The 18744-nt window shown below is 37.5% G+C and overlaps 1 protein-coding gene across 5 annotated transcripts in view; it reads left to right on the forward strand.

The window, feature by feature from the left end:
- Nucleotides 1–942: 942 nt before the first annotated feature.
- The window catches only part of RNaseZ (ribonuclease Z), a 90261-nt gene continuing 72459 nt past the window's right edge, over nt 943–18744 (forward strand). For 2 of the 5 annotated variants that reach the window (XM_053790202.2, XM_053790212.2), the window contains exons 1-4: nt 943–1248; nt 6809–6954; nt 9815–10001; nt 13786–13993. In XM_053790202.2, coding sequence (XP_053646177.2) covers nt 1000–1248; nt 6809–6954; nt 9815–10001; nt 13786–13993 — 790 coding nt within the window. In that variant the 5' untranslated portion in view covers nt 943–999. Of the gene's footprint in view, nt 1275–3371; nt 3500–6808; nt 6955–9814; nt 10002–13785; nt 13994–18744 lie in introns of all 5 variants that reach the window. The other 3 variants (XM_053790229.2, XM_053790220.2, XM_053790236.2) reach the window with 3 other exon arrangements.

The following is an 18744-nucleotide window of genomic DNA, read 5'->3' on the forward strand; positions in this document are numbered from 1 at the left end:
GAGGTTAGCCTTGGGAAATGATCAGACGCTATATCTGTTACAATGGAAGACTCACAGCTGGCAGAAGTAATGTTGAAGCCCAGGCACAGATCAAGGACACCTCCATAGATATGTGTGGGTTCAAGGTCACCTACAATTTGCACATTATCATGACTGTTTAAGAGTGACAACAGTTGATTGCCATTACGATTACCAAACTGAGAGTTTCCAATGCTTTTGTGTCTTGCATTGTAATCACCAATAATGAGAGTAGGTTCAGACTGAGCACAAGTTGGGAGCTCCAAGTAATTAAACTTATCAGCAGGAGCGTACAAGTTAAATATGTTGAGAGCAGAGTTCCCAATATAAATCCTAACACCGTGATACTGTAGCCTCTGTTTTCTTATGTGCAAGAAGTTGATGGGGAAGTGATTTTTTAATATACAGAACACAAGAATTAGTAGATTTGAGGTTATATGCAACAAACGATGGCAATTTAGGGGGTTGGGATTTTCAGGGACTCTGCACTCTTGTAGACACACAATATCAATGGATTCAGTGGTTACTTTATGATGCAGGTCAGAAAATCTTTTTCTAAGTGACGCAATATTCCAACTTAAAATGGATAATTTATACGAGTTTGGTTCTATTATAAAAGTCCAGGGATAGTATTCAATTTCTCAGCAAAATGAAAAAACTTACTAAGAGAGAGAGAGAGAGAGAGAGAGAGAGAGAGAGAGAGAGAGAGAGAGCACGACACTTGTGACATTAAATACATCCAGTTTATGCAATGTAAGATACAACATTACATTTTACATAATAAATATCTCAAACTTAAAACTTTTAAACATTCCTTTCCTTTACATATTTTTTAACTAATTTCACTTATTTTTTATTGAATTCTAATTAATTTATCAAGAGGGAGCGACAACATAACAAAATTATAAACCGTAATTAATTTTGAGTAGGTGACTGCCATGGTGTGTTTCCAGTGGTGGTGTAACATGAGTGTTTAGTGTAATGTGGAGATACTTTGTGTCAGCCACACGGCGACTGCCTCACCATACTTCACCACTGACTGAGGAATGTGTCAGCTTTGCAAGGAGGACTTGCTATAAGGGCGAGAGTACCTTAGGAGGGGCAGCAGGGAGTCTATGGCAGCAAACAGCAGTAGCTGCTGCACCAGACACTACACATAATACTTCCTACACAACCTACCACAAGTCCAAGAATAACATCTATAATATCTTGGAGAAAATGCCCAAAAAGGTAGTAATTTCCATCGTGTAATGAAGGTAAATGGTAGAATATACTGACCTAATGGAAAATAAATTGACTTTGCCCACACAGTCGGCGTTATAATAATAATAATAATAATAATAATAATAATATAATAATAATAATAATAATAATAATATCTATATCTATGTTCTATGACCCTTATGGGTTTAGCGCATAATTATGATTATAATAACTATCAAGAAGAATATACAAATAACCCGCACGTAAAGAAAGAAACATGATGACTTTGATCTGACTTAGACCATTAACTAGTCAATAATAATAATATTTTTACAAGTACAATGTATACAGTCCTAGCTGACATCACCGACGTACTGCTATATAGAAAGCCCCTTGTTATGCACAGCACTTCGAGCAGGTTAGGTCAATTTTGTCCCAGGATGTGACCCACACCAGTCGACTAACATGCGAGTGGCCATTTTACTGATGGGTGAATAGGGACAACAGGTGTTTTATTAAAAGACGTCCTAATGTTTTCCAGCTGTACTAGGGGGATTGATCCCTGGACTTCAGTGTGTGAGCTAAGTATGCTAGCAATTGAGCTACAGGACACTGAAACAGTTATAAGTTTCTTTCTCCTATGTGCAGGTTATGTATCTATATACAGTGGAACCTTTGGTTACAGCCATAATTAATTTCAAAACTCTGGTCATAAGCCAATTTGGTCGTGACCCAAACCTAATTTTCCCATTGAATTGCATGTAAATACAATTAATCCCATTCAGACCCCTATGAACTGTATCAAAACATTACAGAAGTGAGAGACGACAGTATCATTCATCATGTTCAACAGTCTTCGTAACAGTTTCGTTGGGGTGGTTCTTCTCAAAGAAATCCTGGCACTCGTTCCATTTTTCTGTGACTGCTTTTATCACATCACATTTAATCTCCCTTTCCTCTTCTTCCTCCAATGACTGCTCCTCAGTGAGCGTCTTATGCTGCTCATTCTGGAGTTCAGCGAGTTCATCCATTGTCGGTTCCTCCTCGTGATCCTTGACCAGTTCCTTAGTGTTGTCACTGTTGACTACAAGACCCATGCTCTTGCCCATGGATCCGATCTCCTCCACAACAGAGGTCTCAAATCCTTTGAGATCTCATTCAGGAACGCATTCAGGCCAGAGTTTCTTCCATGCTGAATTCAAGGTCCGGTACATGATGCCTTCCCAGGCTTTGTCAATGAGGCTGATGCAATGCACAGTGTTGAAGTGGTTCTTCCAGAACTCCCTCAGTGTCAGAGATGTCTCCTCGGTCACATTAAAACACTTGGTGACGAGTCCCTTAATGTACAGCTTCTTGAAGTTGGAGATCACTTGCTGGTCCATGGGCTGCAGAAGAGGAGTCGTGTTGGAGGTAGGAACTTGACCTTAATGAAGTCATACTCGATGTCCATATCGTCAGCCAAACTTGGAGGGTGTGCTGGTGCATTGTCCATCAAAAGAAGGCACCTTTCAGGCAGAAGATTGTCGGCAAGATATTTCCTTGCAGTGGGAACAAATGACTCGTGCAGCCATTCTAAAAGCAAGTTCCTTGTGACCCAACCCTTTGTATTCGCCCTCCACATCATGGGCAGTCTGACCTTGTTCACATTGTGCTGCTTGAACATACGAGGATTCTCCAACTGGTAGATGACTAGTGGTTTAATTTTTAGATCTCCACTTGCGTTTGTGCATCTGTCCTTCATTGGCTTGTGACAAAGTATAGCCTTCTCCTCCTGGGTTATGTAGGTCCTCTTCGACATCTTCTTCCAAAATAACTCAGTCTCATTGCAGTTAAACACTTGTTGCGAGACGTATTCTTTCGCCTTCACGAATTCAGTGAAATCTTTTGTGAATGCTTCCACAGCAGCAGCGTCAGAACTAACAGCCTCTCCATGCCTTACCACACTATGAATGTGACTTCTCTTACGAATCTTCAAACCATCCTCTACTGGTTTTAAATTCATCACTTTCTGCTCTCATAGAAGGGTAATTCTGCCACAAATCACTGTGTATCTTCCTGGCTTTCTCGCATATGATCACCTCGCTTACTCTATCACCTGCAAGTTGCTTCTTGTTCAACCAGACTAACAACAGTTTCTCCACCTCTTCCAGCACTTGAGGCCTCTGCTTGGTTAACATCGTACCTCCCTTAGCAACTTTAGCAGCTCTAATAGCCGCTTTCTGCTTCAGAATAGTCGAGATTGTAGACTTCAGCTTCATGAACTCCTCAGCAAAGATTGGTAACATGCACACCACGCTCGTACTTTTCAATAATTTCCTTCTTCACATCTATTCAAATTTTCTTCAAACCCTTCTTTTTACCCACATTACCACTCTTCGCTTGCTAAGAAGCCATGGTTAATTGAAAAATGAATTAAAAAACACACGAAATACAACACAAGGAGTTCACAGCGAATGAGCACATGTCTGACCAAGACTGACTACAAGGCGAGGTGTACACAAACAACAGGAAGTGGGGAAAATTGGTGTGTGCGAAAAAATGGAGCAGAATGTGAAAATTGGCACGGCTGTGTTTGTTCTGCCAGGCACATGACATAACTTGATTCTAACCATTGGCTCAGACATACTATAAAGATAAAGATTTTGTTTCTTTGTAAAGGTTACACTGTGTAATTACAATTTTGGTTTGCTAAGTACACCTACCATCCGACTTACGACCGAGTTCGGTTCCGAGAAACCGGTCGTAAGTCGAAATGGTCGTAAATCGAACTTTACTACTGAATATCAACAAAACATTTTTGTAATGACTTTATTTTATTGTTTTATTTTGGTATTTCATGTTTTACTTTACTTTTTATGCTGTTAGTACTGTATTTTATACTGTAAGGTTTAGGATAAACACTGTGTACAACACAAATAGTTGTTTATTTCCCAGAAATTTGGCATAAAAAACACGGTCGTAAGTCGAGTGGTCGTAAGTCGAGCAGGTCGTAAGTCGGATGGTAGGTGTACTAAGAAAGCCTCTATCATGCCGAGGCATTTTGGGCAGACAAATCCTAGCACGTAATAACTACTTTAATCTAGACAAGATAAAAGTGGTTAACTTGTATTAAAATCTTTATTTAATCTTAATACTAATGCATGGTAGCCAAGGTGGAGGTTTATAAGAATAATAATCTTGAAGTTGCACATAATAACAATATGTATTACAATTAATTGTTCAAACAGTAATATTTCATGGATTGGCAGATGTTTAATAGACTAGAGTTCATATAATATAATATTTGAGAGAGTTGCTTTGAACTGATTAGAAGTTGTTTTGGTTGGTTTTATTAGTATTGAGAGATGAGGTGATTTTTAAGCAAAGTCCTAAATTTATAAGTAGTCAGGGGATCCTTTACCGGTTCAGGTAGTGAATTCCAGATCTTCTGGCCCTCTCTGTGCATTGCATTCTTGCATAGTGTGAGACTGACACTAGGGACATTTGCCTTATGCCTTGTATTGTGACTGAGTGTTCTGTTGTAGCTATCAAGGAGAAGTTTAAGTGGAGGGCTTACATTGGAGTTTAATGTTTTGTATATGTAGTAGGCAAAATAATATGAGTGTATGTCTTGTATATCTAGTAAGTTCAGACTTTTGAAAAGTGGTGGGGTGTGCTGTCTGGCACAGGAGCTGGTAATCATCCACACAGAAGTTTTTTGTTGGATTACTAAAGGTTTAAGGTTCTTGGCTGTGGTTAATACCCAGGCACAAATACCATAGGTGAGGTAGGAATATATTAAAGAGTGGTATAGGGTAAGGAGCGTCGCTTGGGGTACATAGTATCGTATCTTGGAAAGGATGCCTACTGATTTGGAAATTTTCTTGGATATGTGGTGGATGTGGGAATGAAATTTAAGATTGCAGTCAAAGAAAAGACCTAGAAATTTACCCTCAAGTGTCTTTGTAATAAGGAAACCATTGGTCGATATATTAAGTTGGATATTTAAGGCTCTTTTTCTAAACAGCATGAAGTATGTTTTGTCTATGTTGAGAGTGAGTTTGTTGATCATCCAAGTATATATTTTTAACAGCTTGTTGTTTACAGTGTCTAGCTGGGTTTGAGTGAGAGTAGACATAAGTACAGTGGAACCTCAAATATCGAACTTAATCCATTCCAGGAGTTCTAAATTCGAAAAGTCTGAAAAGCGAAGCAATATTTCCCATAAGAAATAATGGAAATAAAATTAATCCGTTCCAGAAACCCAAAAATATTCACACACAAAAGATACATTTTATAGAGATTAATTATAGTTTTACATACATACAAGAAATATAGTGTTCAATTATGTATTAATAAATTTAAATAAACATATAAAATAACATTTTACTTACCTTTATAGAAGATTTGTGATGGCATCTGGAAGATAGGGAGGAGGGGAGAGGGAGTTGGGGTTAGTATTTGGAAGGAGAATCCCCTCCATGAGGACTTACGTATCAAAGCCCTCTCTGGGGTTGCTTCCCTTCTGTCTTTTAATGACACTAGCACCAGCTTGAGAGTCACTGGACCCCTGTCTCACAAAATAACTATCCACAGTCCTCTGTTTCTGGTACCTCTTAAAGATTTCCCTAAAATGGGACATGGTTCTGTTACTGAACTTGTTGCAAAGATAGCTTGTTTCAGCTTGCTCAGGGTGGTACGTCTCCACAAACATTTGGACATCATTCCACTTGGACATCATTCCACTTGGACATCATTCCGCTTCTGTATTATTTCCTTCTTCACATCTTTGGTGTTTCTCACTTTCTTTACCACAGGGGTACCACTAGCAAGTTTCTTTGGGCCCATTGTAGCTTATTTCACAGTCCCACAAGCACTAAACACAATGAAATAATCATAAAATGTTTGAATGAGGGCACAGGTTAGTGTTTACTCAAGCATCAACAAAACCAGACTGGCTCACGGTGCCTGCGTGGGGACGCAGACAGAGTGGGCTGCCGGACAGGTCCGGTACCTGGTGGTTCGAAAATAGGGGCAAGTTCGATAATAGGGACAAAGTTGGTTCGAGAAAAGGGTTCTGTTTTCGAAGAGTTCGATAAGCGATACGTTCGAAATTTGAGGTTCCACTGTATGTAGTGTCATCTGTGAATAGAACTGGTTTAAGGAGTTGAGATGCATTGGGGAGATTAATGTAAATGAGATTAAAATAAATGTATTTTTGCTAATATCTCCCAGAATAACAGTTTGTCCAAGAAATACTTATTCCATGGTATACATAGGTTGTATGCATTGTGAAAAGTAAACTAATGCATGAGTTCCACTGAGTAGTAGTCAGTAACTGTTGCCTTAATTTTTTCACTAACTATATTCATTATTAACCCGTTAAGTGTCCAAACGTAGTTCTACGTTCGCTCACGTAGCTCTCCAAACGTAGATCTACGTTTTTTTACATGCTTTCAAATGGAGAAAATCAAGGTTGGAGCACTACGCGTGTAAACGTAGATCTACGTTTGGACAGTTAACAGGTTAAAGGCATGCAGTGGCAAACAGTGTTTTGTTTTGCCTTGGTACATTTAGTGTAAACTGAAAAGAATCTTTTATTTAATAGGTTGATGTTAAATTGCTGCAGGGGATCCGCCTTGCACGGAAGCAGAAGGTGCGGAAATATCCCCCTTCTACTGTGTACCTACAAGTGCTTGGATCAGGCAGTCCAGGTAGTCCAAGGGCTTTATATGTCTTCACAGAGCATGCAAGGTAATATGTCAATATATCTATGACTGTGAATTTTCTGTGTTAAAGCTTCTTGATCCAGACATTTGGAACTGCCATCTCTTTCCTTGGAATAAATCTGATTGCCTCCCTTTCCCCCTTGATCTGTATGACTCCTTTGGGTTTAGTGCTTTCTCCATGAATGTAATAATATGTCATTGTTATTAACCCCTTGAGGGGCAGTGCCATAGATCTATGGCTGTACGTTGAGGGTCCAAACCGTAGATCTACGTCATGAGCTCAGCTCACTCTGATAAGCTGTGAGCGGTAAATTTTGGCCTTGATATGAGAGAATACATCTATGTGGTATGTGTGCACCACATAAAACAAATCCTGCAGCACATAGTGCATAATGAGAGAAAAAAAAATGAGACCGTAATTTTCGATTAAAACAGCGAATTTGCAGTGTTTTTTCGAATGTTTTTTATAGTTGTGTTTGTGATTTCTTGGTCTCATTTGATAGAATAGAAGACATATTACAGAAATAGAGATGATTTTGATTGGTTTTAGTACTAGAAATGGCTTGAAACTGAGCTCAAAGTAGTGGAAATGTTAAATTTTTGCCGATGTTAAGGAGTAAACAAATGACTTCACATGGTTTATATTTCCGTGGGATGGATTGTGAAGGACCTGCCTGGTATGGGCCAACAGGCCTTCTGCAGTGTTCCTCCTTTCTTATGTTCTTATGTATGTTCTTATGTCTAATACACGCCTGCTGGTGGGTCTGATATACATTCACAAACGTGGTGATATTATTTATACAATTATTACAATATTGCATAATAGTAAATCTTCTATTTTTTGGTTTGAATAAAAGTTCATTATGTGAATAAATAATCAAAATGGAATTCATTAGTAAAGCCTGAAAACGTAACTAATTAACAGAGGAAATGTTGGTTTAATGCCAGGAATGCCTGCATTGTTTATTCTGGACCCTATTTTGAAATTGGAATATTTTGAACTTTGCATTAAATTGGCCAAATTATCAATTTCCGATCACTTTATTTTGTAGTTGAAACAGTTGACTTGGCAAATTCTTGTGCTGAATCGATAGAATAGAAGTAATACTAGTGAAATAGCTAAGAATTTGGTCGACTGGAATAATGTAATTGGCCTAAAATGGGAGTCAGTCCGTAAAATCGCCGATGCATAAATATCGCTGACACATCAAAATTCGTGAGAGCATAATTTCGTCAATTTTCCATCAAATTTTGTACTTTTTGTTTTATTACCTTCAGAAAAACATTCTCTACCATTCCATAAGAAAAAATAACAAAATTATTTTTTGAAAATTCTTGGACACTGGTGCACCCTTTGAAATTTGGCCTCTGGACCCTGAAAGGGTTAAACACATTTTGCATGGATAGATGGTCATTATGACTGGATTACGAGATGATCAGGAGTATTGTCTAATAGTTCATTTTAAAAAATATGGTATGTACATGTACTGTATTTCATATTTTATTCATGCCAACACTCATACAACAGTGGGAAAAGAAAGGTAGAAGAGTGTATAAAATAAATTAATATAGCATTTCAAAATCTACTGAATAACTTAGTATGCTGGGAAATTTCTTACTTCATATAGTGCTGTTAGGTCAGCTTAACCCGTAAACGGTCCAAACGTATATACACCTACCATCCAACTTACGACCTGCTCGACTTACGACCGTGTTTTTTATGCCCAATTTCTGGGAAATAAACAACTATTTGTGTTGTACACAGTGTTTATCCTAAACCTTACAGTATAAAATACAGTACTAACAACATAAAAAGTAAAGTAAAACATGAAATACCAAAATAAAACAATAAAATAAAGTCATTACAAAAATGTTTTATTGATATTCAGTAGTAAAGTTCGACTTATGACCATTTCGACTTACGACAGGTTTCTCGGAACCGAACTCGGTCGTAAGTCGGATGGTAGGTGTATACGTTTTTTCAACATTTGAAAGTATGTAAAAAAGTAGATCTTCTTTTTGTTTTTCTACATTTGAAAATGTGTAAAAAACTTTGATCTACTTTTTTTTTTGTTATATTTGAAAATATGTAAAAAAAACATAGATCTACTTTTGTAGCACTACACATGTGAACGTAGATCTGCTTGGACCGTTTACGGGTTAAATACCTATGAAATTGTATTGGGATGAGAGTAAAAATCAAAACATAAGACTAGAACTGCTCTTGTGTATGCAGGTACAGTAGTGAACTAAAATAACTTTGGAAAATTTAAATTGCTTCACAAATTTTGCTAAACTGAAGACAGTACAAAAAAGTCATTATACAGATTAGGTGAGATTAATTTTTTTTCATGAATGAATTTTTTTTTTCTTGGTATTACTAGCTTATGGCAGTCTAAGGTGTAACTCACTATTATGAGGTTTTTGTATAATCTGTAATGAGAGTACTGTTATGGTTAGACACACATGAACAAACAGTACAATTTACAATGGAAACGTTTTGGTGCTGGTACTTTGTTTACTCTGTACATGTCCCAGGACTATAAAGTTTCTCTAATAAATTGTCATAAGCATTTGCTTATTATTTTTAACCACATCTTGTTGGTATTATGTAGTACTTGGAAATGGGCATTACATAAGAGTTTGTCCTCAAGGAAGGACATTTCTTAGAGTAACCCCTTCAAGGAGAGTTGCCTTGATTCCACTGAAGTGCTCTTGATCCAGGGGAATTAGGGCTATCTTCTACTTCTTGGATCAAACTTTATTGTCTCCTGTTCCTATGCTCTCTATAACTCTTATGGGTGTAAAGGAAGTGCAGTATTAAGTACTGTGTGCTGTGTGGATAGAGAGCCGTGCTCAATATATTTTGTATTACTATTTTATAGATACTTGTTCAACTGTGGTGAGGGCACCCAGAGGCTGGCCCATGAACACAAAGTGAAGTTAAGTATGATGGAGCATATTCTTGTCACCCATAAGTCTTGGGAGAATGTTGGTGGTCTTCCTGGTGTTTTGCTTACCTTGCAAGATACTGGGGTTCCAGAAATCTTCCTTCATGGGCCTCCAGGCATTGTAAGTATTGCAGTAGTTCTCATTAATTTTAATACTTATAAATAATGAATACGTATCAGTTTCACCCATGATCTGGGTTTGTTTATATATATGAAATTAGTGCCTGTCTTTTTTTATGGGATGTCTCACTTAATTGGTGCAACTGTGCAGGGATGTTTCCTGATGAACATAAATTTATAGCTAATGTTATACAGTGGACCCCCGGTTATTGGCTGGTTCAGTTATCGGCCAACTCGGTTATCGGCCGTTCTTTTGGCGCCCGATTATCGGCTGTTAATTCGGTTATTGGCCATTTGGGAGGCATCCATCCGCTGGCTGGGGCCACTTGTGAGTCAGTTTGGCTTTGTCTCTGGGCGAGTGAGGAAGCTTCTGCTCATTCATCCAAACATTTTGCTATAATCCATTGTTTTTTTCTGGTTATTGATTGAGTACAGCTGCAAAATAATCAACCATGGGCCCAAAGAAACATGTTACATAGTATATGAAAACATGCAATGTTTATATGTGATGTATATTTAATAATTATCACTGGTACATTAAATTTCTTATTTTACGTTAATATAGACATTTTCATTAATTCATCAATGATATTTTCTTCAAAATTATATAACAAACACGTTACATACGTAGCATATAAACATAGCATATAAACATGCAATGTTTATATGTTATCGAGTGGAGAATGGGATGGAGAGTAAACATTACGTTTTCTCCGATGCAGCGTTAGAGAAAACTGTGAATCTGGTGACTGGTGCAGTAACCGCCCTTTATATGCGTTTGTTTACAATTCTTGGCATGAATTATTCATTACTTCTCCCTTTGTTTATGATGGCATCTAAAGGTAGTTGTTAGAAATGATTAAACTCAGTGAACATGGTAATAATATGGCTGTGTAGTGTAATAATATGGCTGTGTATTGTAATATAGCTGTGTAGTGTAGCCCGGGGAGGGGGGGCTACATACGTGTACTGTACCTACATCTACTGCTACCTACACTGACTTCCTACAAATAAATACTACTCACCTCTTGCCCTACATTAAGACTACAAATATGTATTTTAAGGTTAGTAATGAATGTACTGTAGCAGTAAATGACAGATTAAAGAGGTGTGTGCAATGTGGACTAGGGTGCAAGCTTTTGTAGAGAAATACCACCCTGACCAAACTGAAGCCATATCTGCAACATGTTCAGTGACAAAACCCTGTCCCACTTCAGGGAAATCTTAAAGAGATGCCAGAAACAGACCTCTATGGACAGATTTGTTGTGAGACAGGGGTCCAGTGACTCTTAAGCTGGTCATTGTAGCATTAAAAGACAAAGAAAGGAAATAACCCCAGAGAAGGCTTTGCTACCTAAAGTCTTTATGGAGGGGGATTCCCCTTCCAAACACTAACTCCTCCCTCTTTCCTATCTTCCAGAAGCCAGCATTAGCCTTCAATAAAGGTATGTAAAACTTACATAATTGTTAAAAAAATTATTTTTTTTTTGTGAATATTTTTGTCTGGAACGGATTAATTGTATTTCCATTAATTCTCATGGGAAATATTAATTCGGTTTTCAGCCATTTCGGTTATCGGCCAACCTTCTGGAATGGATTACGGCTGATAACCGAGGGTCCACTGTACATGCATGCAAAATTCTTTACATAAATTCCAGACCTTGTTCTTAGTTTGCTGCTGTGCCACATCATAGGGTCTCTCTGTAGCCCAGTTAAAACAAATCTTGAAACCTTAACTTTTAAAATTCTTTAGTTGCATAACTTCACACTATTGTCACACTTAACTGTTTTGTCTATCTTTCTTCTTTCTTTCAACAATCCGGCTGTATCCCACCAAGGCAGGGTGCCCCAAAAAAGAAATGTATACAGGAGAAGGGGTTACTATCCCCTTGCTCCCGGCATGTTAGTCACCTCTTACGACATGCATGGCTTACGGAGGAAGAATTCTGTTCTACTTTCCTATGGAGATAAGAGGAAATAAACAAGAGCAAGAACTAGTAAGAAAATAGAAGAAAACCCAGAGGGATGTGTATATACGTATATGCTTGTACATGCATGTGTAATATGACCTAAGTGTAAGTAGAAGTAGCAAGATGTACCAGAAATCTTGCATGTTTATGAGAGAAAAAAGACACCAGCAATCCTACCATCACTGAAAACAATTACAGGCTTCCGTTTTACACAGGATGGTAGTACCTCTCTGGGTGGTCGCTGTCTACCAATCTACTACCACAAGATGGTAGTACCTTCCTGGGTGGTTGCTGTCTACAACCTACTACCACAGGATGGTAGTACCTCCCTGGGTGGTTGCTGTCTACCAACCTACTACCACAGGATGGTAGTACCTCCCTGGGTGGCCGCTCTCTACCAACCTACTACCACAGGATGGTAGTACCTCCCTGGGTGGTTGCTGTCTACAACCTACTACCACAGGATGGTAGTACCTCCCTGGGTGGTTGCTGTCTACCAACCTACTACCACAGGATGGTAGTACCTCCCTGGGTGGTCGCTCTCTACCAACCTACTACCTTGGTTGTCTATAAATATTTAACTAATTAAACAAGTTAACTATCAAAAATGGTACAGTGTATAATACCGACAAGTTGATAAGTAAGACACACGTGCAACAGTTAGGTATCTTTGTTGTGAAACGTTTCGGAATAAAGGTACCTAACTGTTGCATGTGTGTCTTACTTATCAAGTTAATTATCAGTTATAATCATCTTTAAATCATCATGAGTCTTTATTGTTTAGTTGATATTCATCTTCTACCGACAAACCGGCCATAACCCACCGTGTTTAGTAGATACCACAATTTTATACAAAAACAGTAATACCAAATTAATAATTAAGGGTTTAAGACATGAATATGTGAATTCCTTCATAATAAGTGATTTGAATTTGTATGTGGGAGATTAAAGTGTATGAATATTTAACATAATCTTAGATGGGATTTTTGTACTTAATGTTTTAAAACACTAATGTGTTTGATATACATTTAGGTAGTCCAGTAACCAGCCCATGAGATCACTGAGTGGGAGAGGGATTGCATAGTCAGTAAAATGCCTTCTACATATTATGGGGTCAGTTTACAGACACTCCTGTCAACCTTGGTACCCTTTAAAGTCGAGTTCTACTTCAGTCCTGAGACTTTCCCTGACCTTGTCAATGCCCTTTCTTCAAATCTCACCTCATCCAAAATGGACGACAAAATAGTCACCAAACATGAGACAGCATGCTCCACAACAAAGAATCTCCAAGCCACTTTCCTACAGCAGAAGATGGACGAGAATGCTATCCTTGAGTTTATTCTAAAGCCAGTAGGAGTGTTATTTACATAGTGATAGAGACGGAGGCCTACCTTGGCTTTGTACAGTTAGCAAGATAATTAAAGAATATCCACCTCAGAGCACATCCATACACAATGCCTGGGAAGAGATTCGAGAGTTTCACTACTCTAACAGTGTATATTGCCTTTAGTTTTTCCTTACATTTACATCTTTCTCTCCCCTATATTCTCTGCTTTTTTATTCTCCTATTTATACATATCCTCCAAAATCTTTTTATCACACCCAGCAGTTATGGTATATTTGATTTCCCATATTTTATGCTTACACATTCTAAACCTGTTAAACTATTTTTTTTTTTTTTATCTTGCTCTTTATCTATACATGTGATGGTATTGCCATTATTTCATGTACTGTAAGTGTGTGTTGCCTCCCAACTTTTTAAAAAAAAGCATGTACAGTATAAGATTTTGTAATTGATATAATTATTTTCCTTAGGACTCCCTCTATTATGACACTCGAAACTTCATGAAGCTTAGGGATCTCAGCATTGAGTATAAACATTATGCAGAGAACAATGGTCTCTTTGGTGAAGGCACTCATCCACTCATCATCCGGTGTGTTCCTCTTTGGGAAAAAAACAGAGAGACTGCAAATGAGGGTAACACAGTAGAGCTGGATGCTGCTGAAGGAGCCTTAGAAGAAGGTAAGCATTTTTACTGTTATGAAAAAAAGGAGGCAGGCAGGGGTATCATAATCTTCAATTATCCTCCTGCTGAAAGTGTATAGTAGATGGAAATAAAGAAAGTAGACTTAATTTAACCCTTTGACTGTCGCAAGCCCCTTTCTGAAACTGTCATTCTATGTCGCAAAATTTTTGGAAAAAAAAAATTATTTTTTCTTATGAAATGATAGAGAATCTTTTCCCGATGGTAATGATTTCAAAAGTACGAAATTTGGTTGAAAACTCACAGAATTATGCTCCTGTGAAGTTAACGGTCTCGGTGACATATATGCATCGGCGATTTCACTGACTTTGAGCCCTGTTTTTGGCCAATTCTGTTGTTCCAGTTGACCAAACTCATAGCTATTTCTTTAGAACTCCATTTTTTATATCAGTTGAGTACAAGAAACTGACCATTTATCTATTTGAACTTCCAAATAAAGTGGTCAGAAATTGGCAATTTGGCCAATTTTACGCAAATTAAAAAAGATGCCAATTTCAAAATAGGGTCCAGAATAAACAATGTAGACATTCTTGGTACTAAAATAACATTAGTCACGTCTCTAGGCCTCTCTTTTATTACTATTGCTTTCTATTTTGATTTTTTATTCATACAAAAAATACAAAATTTACTGTTATGCAGACTACTGCATTATTGTAAAAATGGTATAAATAATATCAGTGCACTAGTGAAAGAATATTAGACTCCCCAGTTGACGTGTATTGGATGTGTGGTGTGATTTGCTTACTCCTGAACATTGGTAAAAATCGATCATTTCTGCTACTTTGAGCTCAATTTCAAGGTTGTTTTCATCGTGAAACTAATCAAAATCATCTCTATTTCTGTAATATGTTTTCCATTTTATCACATGAGACCATGAAAATGAGAAAACAATGATAAATACTACACAAAAATACACTTCAGTGTCAGCGTTTTAATCCAAAAAAACGGTCATTTTTTTTTTCTCATTATGCACTGCGTGCTGCAGGATTTTTTTATGTAGTGCACACTGACCACACAGACCCATTCTCTCACATGTGGGCCTACCAGCTTTCTCCTGCTTGATTTGAAGCCGCTAGAATTTATGCGTATTAATACGTCCGAAACACTGGCTCATAAGATGTTTACTACATACGACCAAAACAGTCAAAGGGTTAAGGCTGTTTTGGTTGTGAAGACTTTACAGGCAAAATGCCACCTTGGATAAAAATCATTGATTGTACTTATTGTTTCTAAACCTGTATTGCTCTTCACAGTTTGTGTTTTATTTATCTAACTATAATATAACTATAATACTGGTTAGCTGGACTTGAGTTGTGGAGGCGGAAAGCACGATGCCTGCTCTTTAAGGGAGGGGTTTGGGATATTTGCTCTTTGGAGTGATATCTGAACTGTCGTATCTGAGCGCCTCTGCAAAGACAGTGATTGTGTGAATGATGGTGAAAATGTTGAATGATGGTGTAAGTGTTTCTATTTTTTGAGTCACCCTGCCTAGATAGGAGACAGCTGACATGTTGAAAAAAAATATTATGAGCTTTAAGCAAATTTTAGCTGTCATATATTCATATTCATATATGAATCTTAATCCTTTCAGGGTTGGTGCCGTACTAGTACACACAAATTCTAGCGCCTTCAAATCTAGCGAGAGAAAGCTGGTAGGCCTACATATGAAAGAATGCATCTATGTGGTCAGTGTGCACAGTATAAAAAAAATCCTGCAGCACACAGTGCATAATGAGAAAAAAAAACTCCGACCGTGTTTTTGCTTTAAAACAGCGACTTTGCAGTGTATTTTTGTATGCTATTTATGGTTGTATTCTAGTTTTCCTGGTCTTGTTTTATAGAAATTGAGATGATTTTGACTGGTTTCACAATGAAAAGTACCTTGAAATTGAGCTCAAGTAGCAGAAATGTTCAATTTTTGCCAAAATTCAAAAGTAAACAAATCATACCATGCGTCCAATACAACTGGCGAGTCTAATATTCTTTCACAAGTGCGCTGTTATTATCTATGCCATTTCTACACTAATGCAGTAGTCTGCATAACAGCAAATCTTCTATTTTTTTGTGAGAATAAAAATTCAAAGTGGAAAGCAAAAGAAATGTAAGAGGGGCCTGGGGATGTGACTGATGAACAGAAAAAATGTTATTTTAGTGCCAGGAATGTCTGTCTTGTTTATTCTAGACCCTATTTAGAAATTGGCATCTTTTGAAATTTGTGTGAAATTGGCAAACTTGCCAATTTCTGACCACTTTACTGGATAGTTGAAATTGGTAAATGGGCGGTTTCTTGTACTCATTCGATAGAAAAAATGGAGTTCTAGCGAAGTAGTTATGATTTTTGTCGACTGGTACATTGTAATTGGCCGAAAATAGGGCTCAAAGTGGGTGAAATCGCTGATGCGTAAACATCCTCGAGACCGCTAACTTCGCGAGAGCATAATTCCCTAAGTTTTCCATCAAATTTCATACTTTTGGTGTCATTATGATTGGGAAAAGATTCTCTATCATTTCATAAGAAAAAATAATTTTTTTTTTTTTGAAAAATTTCCAACCCTGAGAACAAGTTTAGGAGAGGGCCTGCCGACCCTGAAAGGGTTAATGGATACATGACACCTAAAATTTGTTTAAAGCTCATCCATTAAGCCTATAAAGCCCATCCATTTAGATATTATTCATTGTACTGTAGAATGACATATATAGTATAGGGTAGACTCTTGAATAATGTGTAGTTGAGCAACACGTTTTCATTATAACATGATTGAAATTTTGCGACCCATTTTTAACCCCTTCAGTGTTGGTCCCATAATATTACACCTTTGAAGCCAGTGTCGGTTCCGTAATACCACACCAAAATTCTAGCGGCTTCAGATCTTGCGGGAGAAAGCTGGTAAGACTACATATGAGAGAATGGGTCTGTGTGGTCAGTGTGCGCAGTATAAAAAAAATCGTGCAGCTAGAAGTGCATAATTAGAAACAAAAACTGCGATTGTGTTTTTGGTTTAAAACAGCGACTTTGCAGTGTATTTTCATATGCTATTTATGGGTATGTTCTCATTTTTTGGTCTCATTTGATAGAATGGGAGATGTATTACAGAAATAGAGGTGATTTTGAATGGTTTACCTACTAAAAGTAGCTTGAAATTGAGCTCAAAGTAGTGGAAATGTTTGATTTTCGCCGATGTTCAAGAGTAAACAAATAATGTCGTGTCCAATACACGTCAACAGGTGGGTCTGATATGCATTCATGAAAGCGCTGATAATTATTTATACAATTATTGCAATTATGCAGTAGTCTGAATAACAGTAAATCATCTGTTCTTTGTGTGAATATAATTCAAAATGAAAAGGAAGCATAATGTAAGAGGGGCCTAGAGACATGACTAATGAACAGAGAAAATGTTGGTTTCTTTTACCCAGTCGATAGAATAAAAAGAGTTCTAGCAAAATAGCTATGAGTTTGGTTGAGTGGAACAAAGGAATTGGCCCAAAATAGGGCTCAAATTGGATGAAATCTCTGATGCGTAAATATCGCTGAGACTGCTAACTCTGTGAGAGCATAATTCGATAAGTTTTCCATCAAATTTTGAACTTTTGGTTTCATTACCTATTTTGAAAATTAGCCTTACTTGATTTTCTTGTGAAATTGGCCAAATTAGTAATTTCTGATCACTTTTTTGTGTAGTTGAAGTAGGTAAATGGTTGGTTTCTTTTACCCAGTTGATAGAATAAAAGGAGTTCTAGCAAAATAGCTATGAGTTTGGTTGAGTGGAACAAAGGAATTGGCCCAAAATTGGGCTCAAATTGGGTGAAATCTCTGATGCATAAATATCGCTGAGACTGCTAACTCTGCGAGAGCATAATTCCATAAGTTTTTCATCAAATTTTGAACTTTTGGTTTCATTACCTTCAAAAAAAGATTATCATATCATGAGAATTTTTTCTGTTAAATTCTTCGGCACTATGAGCAAGTTTGTGAGTAGGGGTCTTGACACTCAAAGGGTTAAGTAGCACTGGAGGACAACCATATAACACATAAATTTGGGAAAAATATTCAATACTTGAGCAAAAGGCAAAAGGGGGGGGGGGGGGGGGTTGGCCTGTACATTGCAGAGTCACTTGTTTGCACAGAACTGCTAAATGCCTCAAATGATGTAGTGGAAGTTTTAGCAGTAAAGGTCGAGAACCAAAACCTAGTCATTGTGGTAGTCTACAAGCCTCCGGATGCAACATCCCAGCAATTCCAGGAACAGCTGTTAAAAATTGACCACTGTCTGGAAAATCTTCCAGCTCCTGCACCCAACATCTTGCTCCTGGGGGATTTCAACTTAAGGCACCTAAAATGGAGGAATATAGCAAATAATATTGTTGCAGTAATAACACCAGGAGGCAGCTCTGATGAAAACTCACACTCACACGAGCTTTTAAATCTCTGCACAAAATTCAATTTAAACCAGCAAATAATAGAGCCTACTAGACTGGAGAATACACTAGACCTCATCTTCACTAACAATGATGATCTGATAAGAAATGTCACCATATCAAAAACAATATACTCAGATCACAACATAATTGAGGTTCAGACATGTATGCGCGGAGCCCCAGACCGACATAATGAGATTAGTCATGAGGGAGCATTCACCAAATTCAACTTCAATAACAAAAACATAAAGTGGGACCAAGTAAACCAAGTCCTAACCGATATAAGCTGGGAAGATATACTAAGCAACAC

Source organism: Cherax quadricarinatus, chromosome 31 (assembly GCF_038502225.1).
Source record: "Cherax quadricarinatus isolate ZL_2023a chromosome 31, ASM3850222v1, whole genome shotgun sequence".
NCBI classification, from domain to species: Eukaryota; Metazoa; Arthropoda; class Malacostraca; order Decapoda; family Parastacidae; genus Cherax; species Cherax quadricarinatus.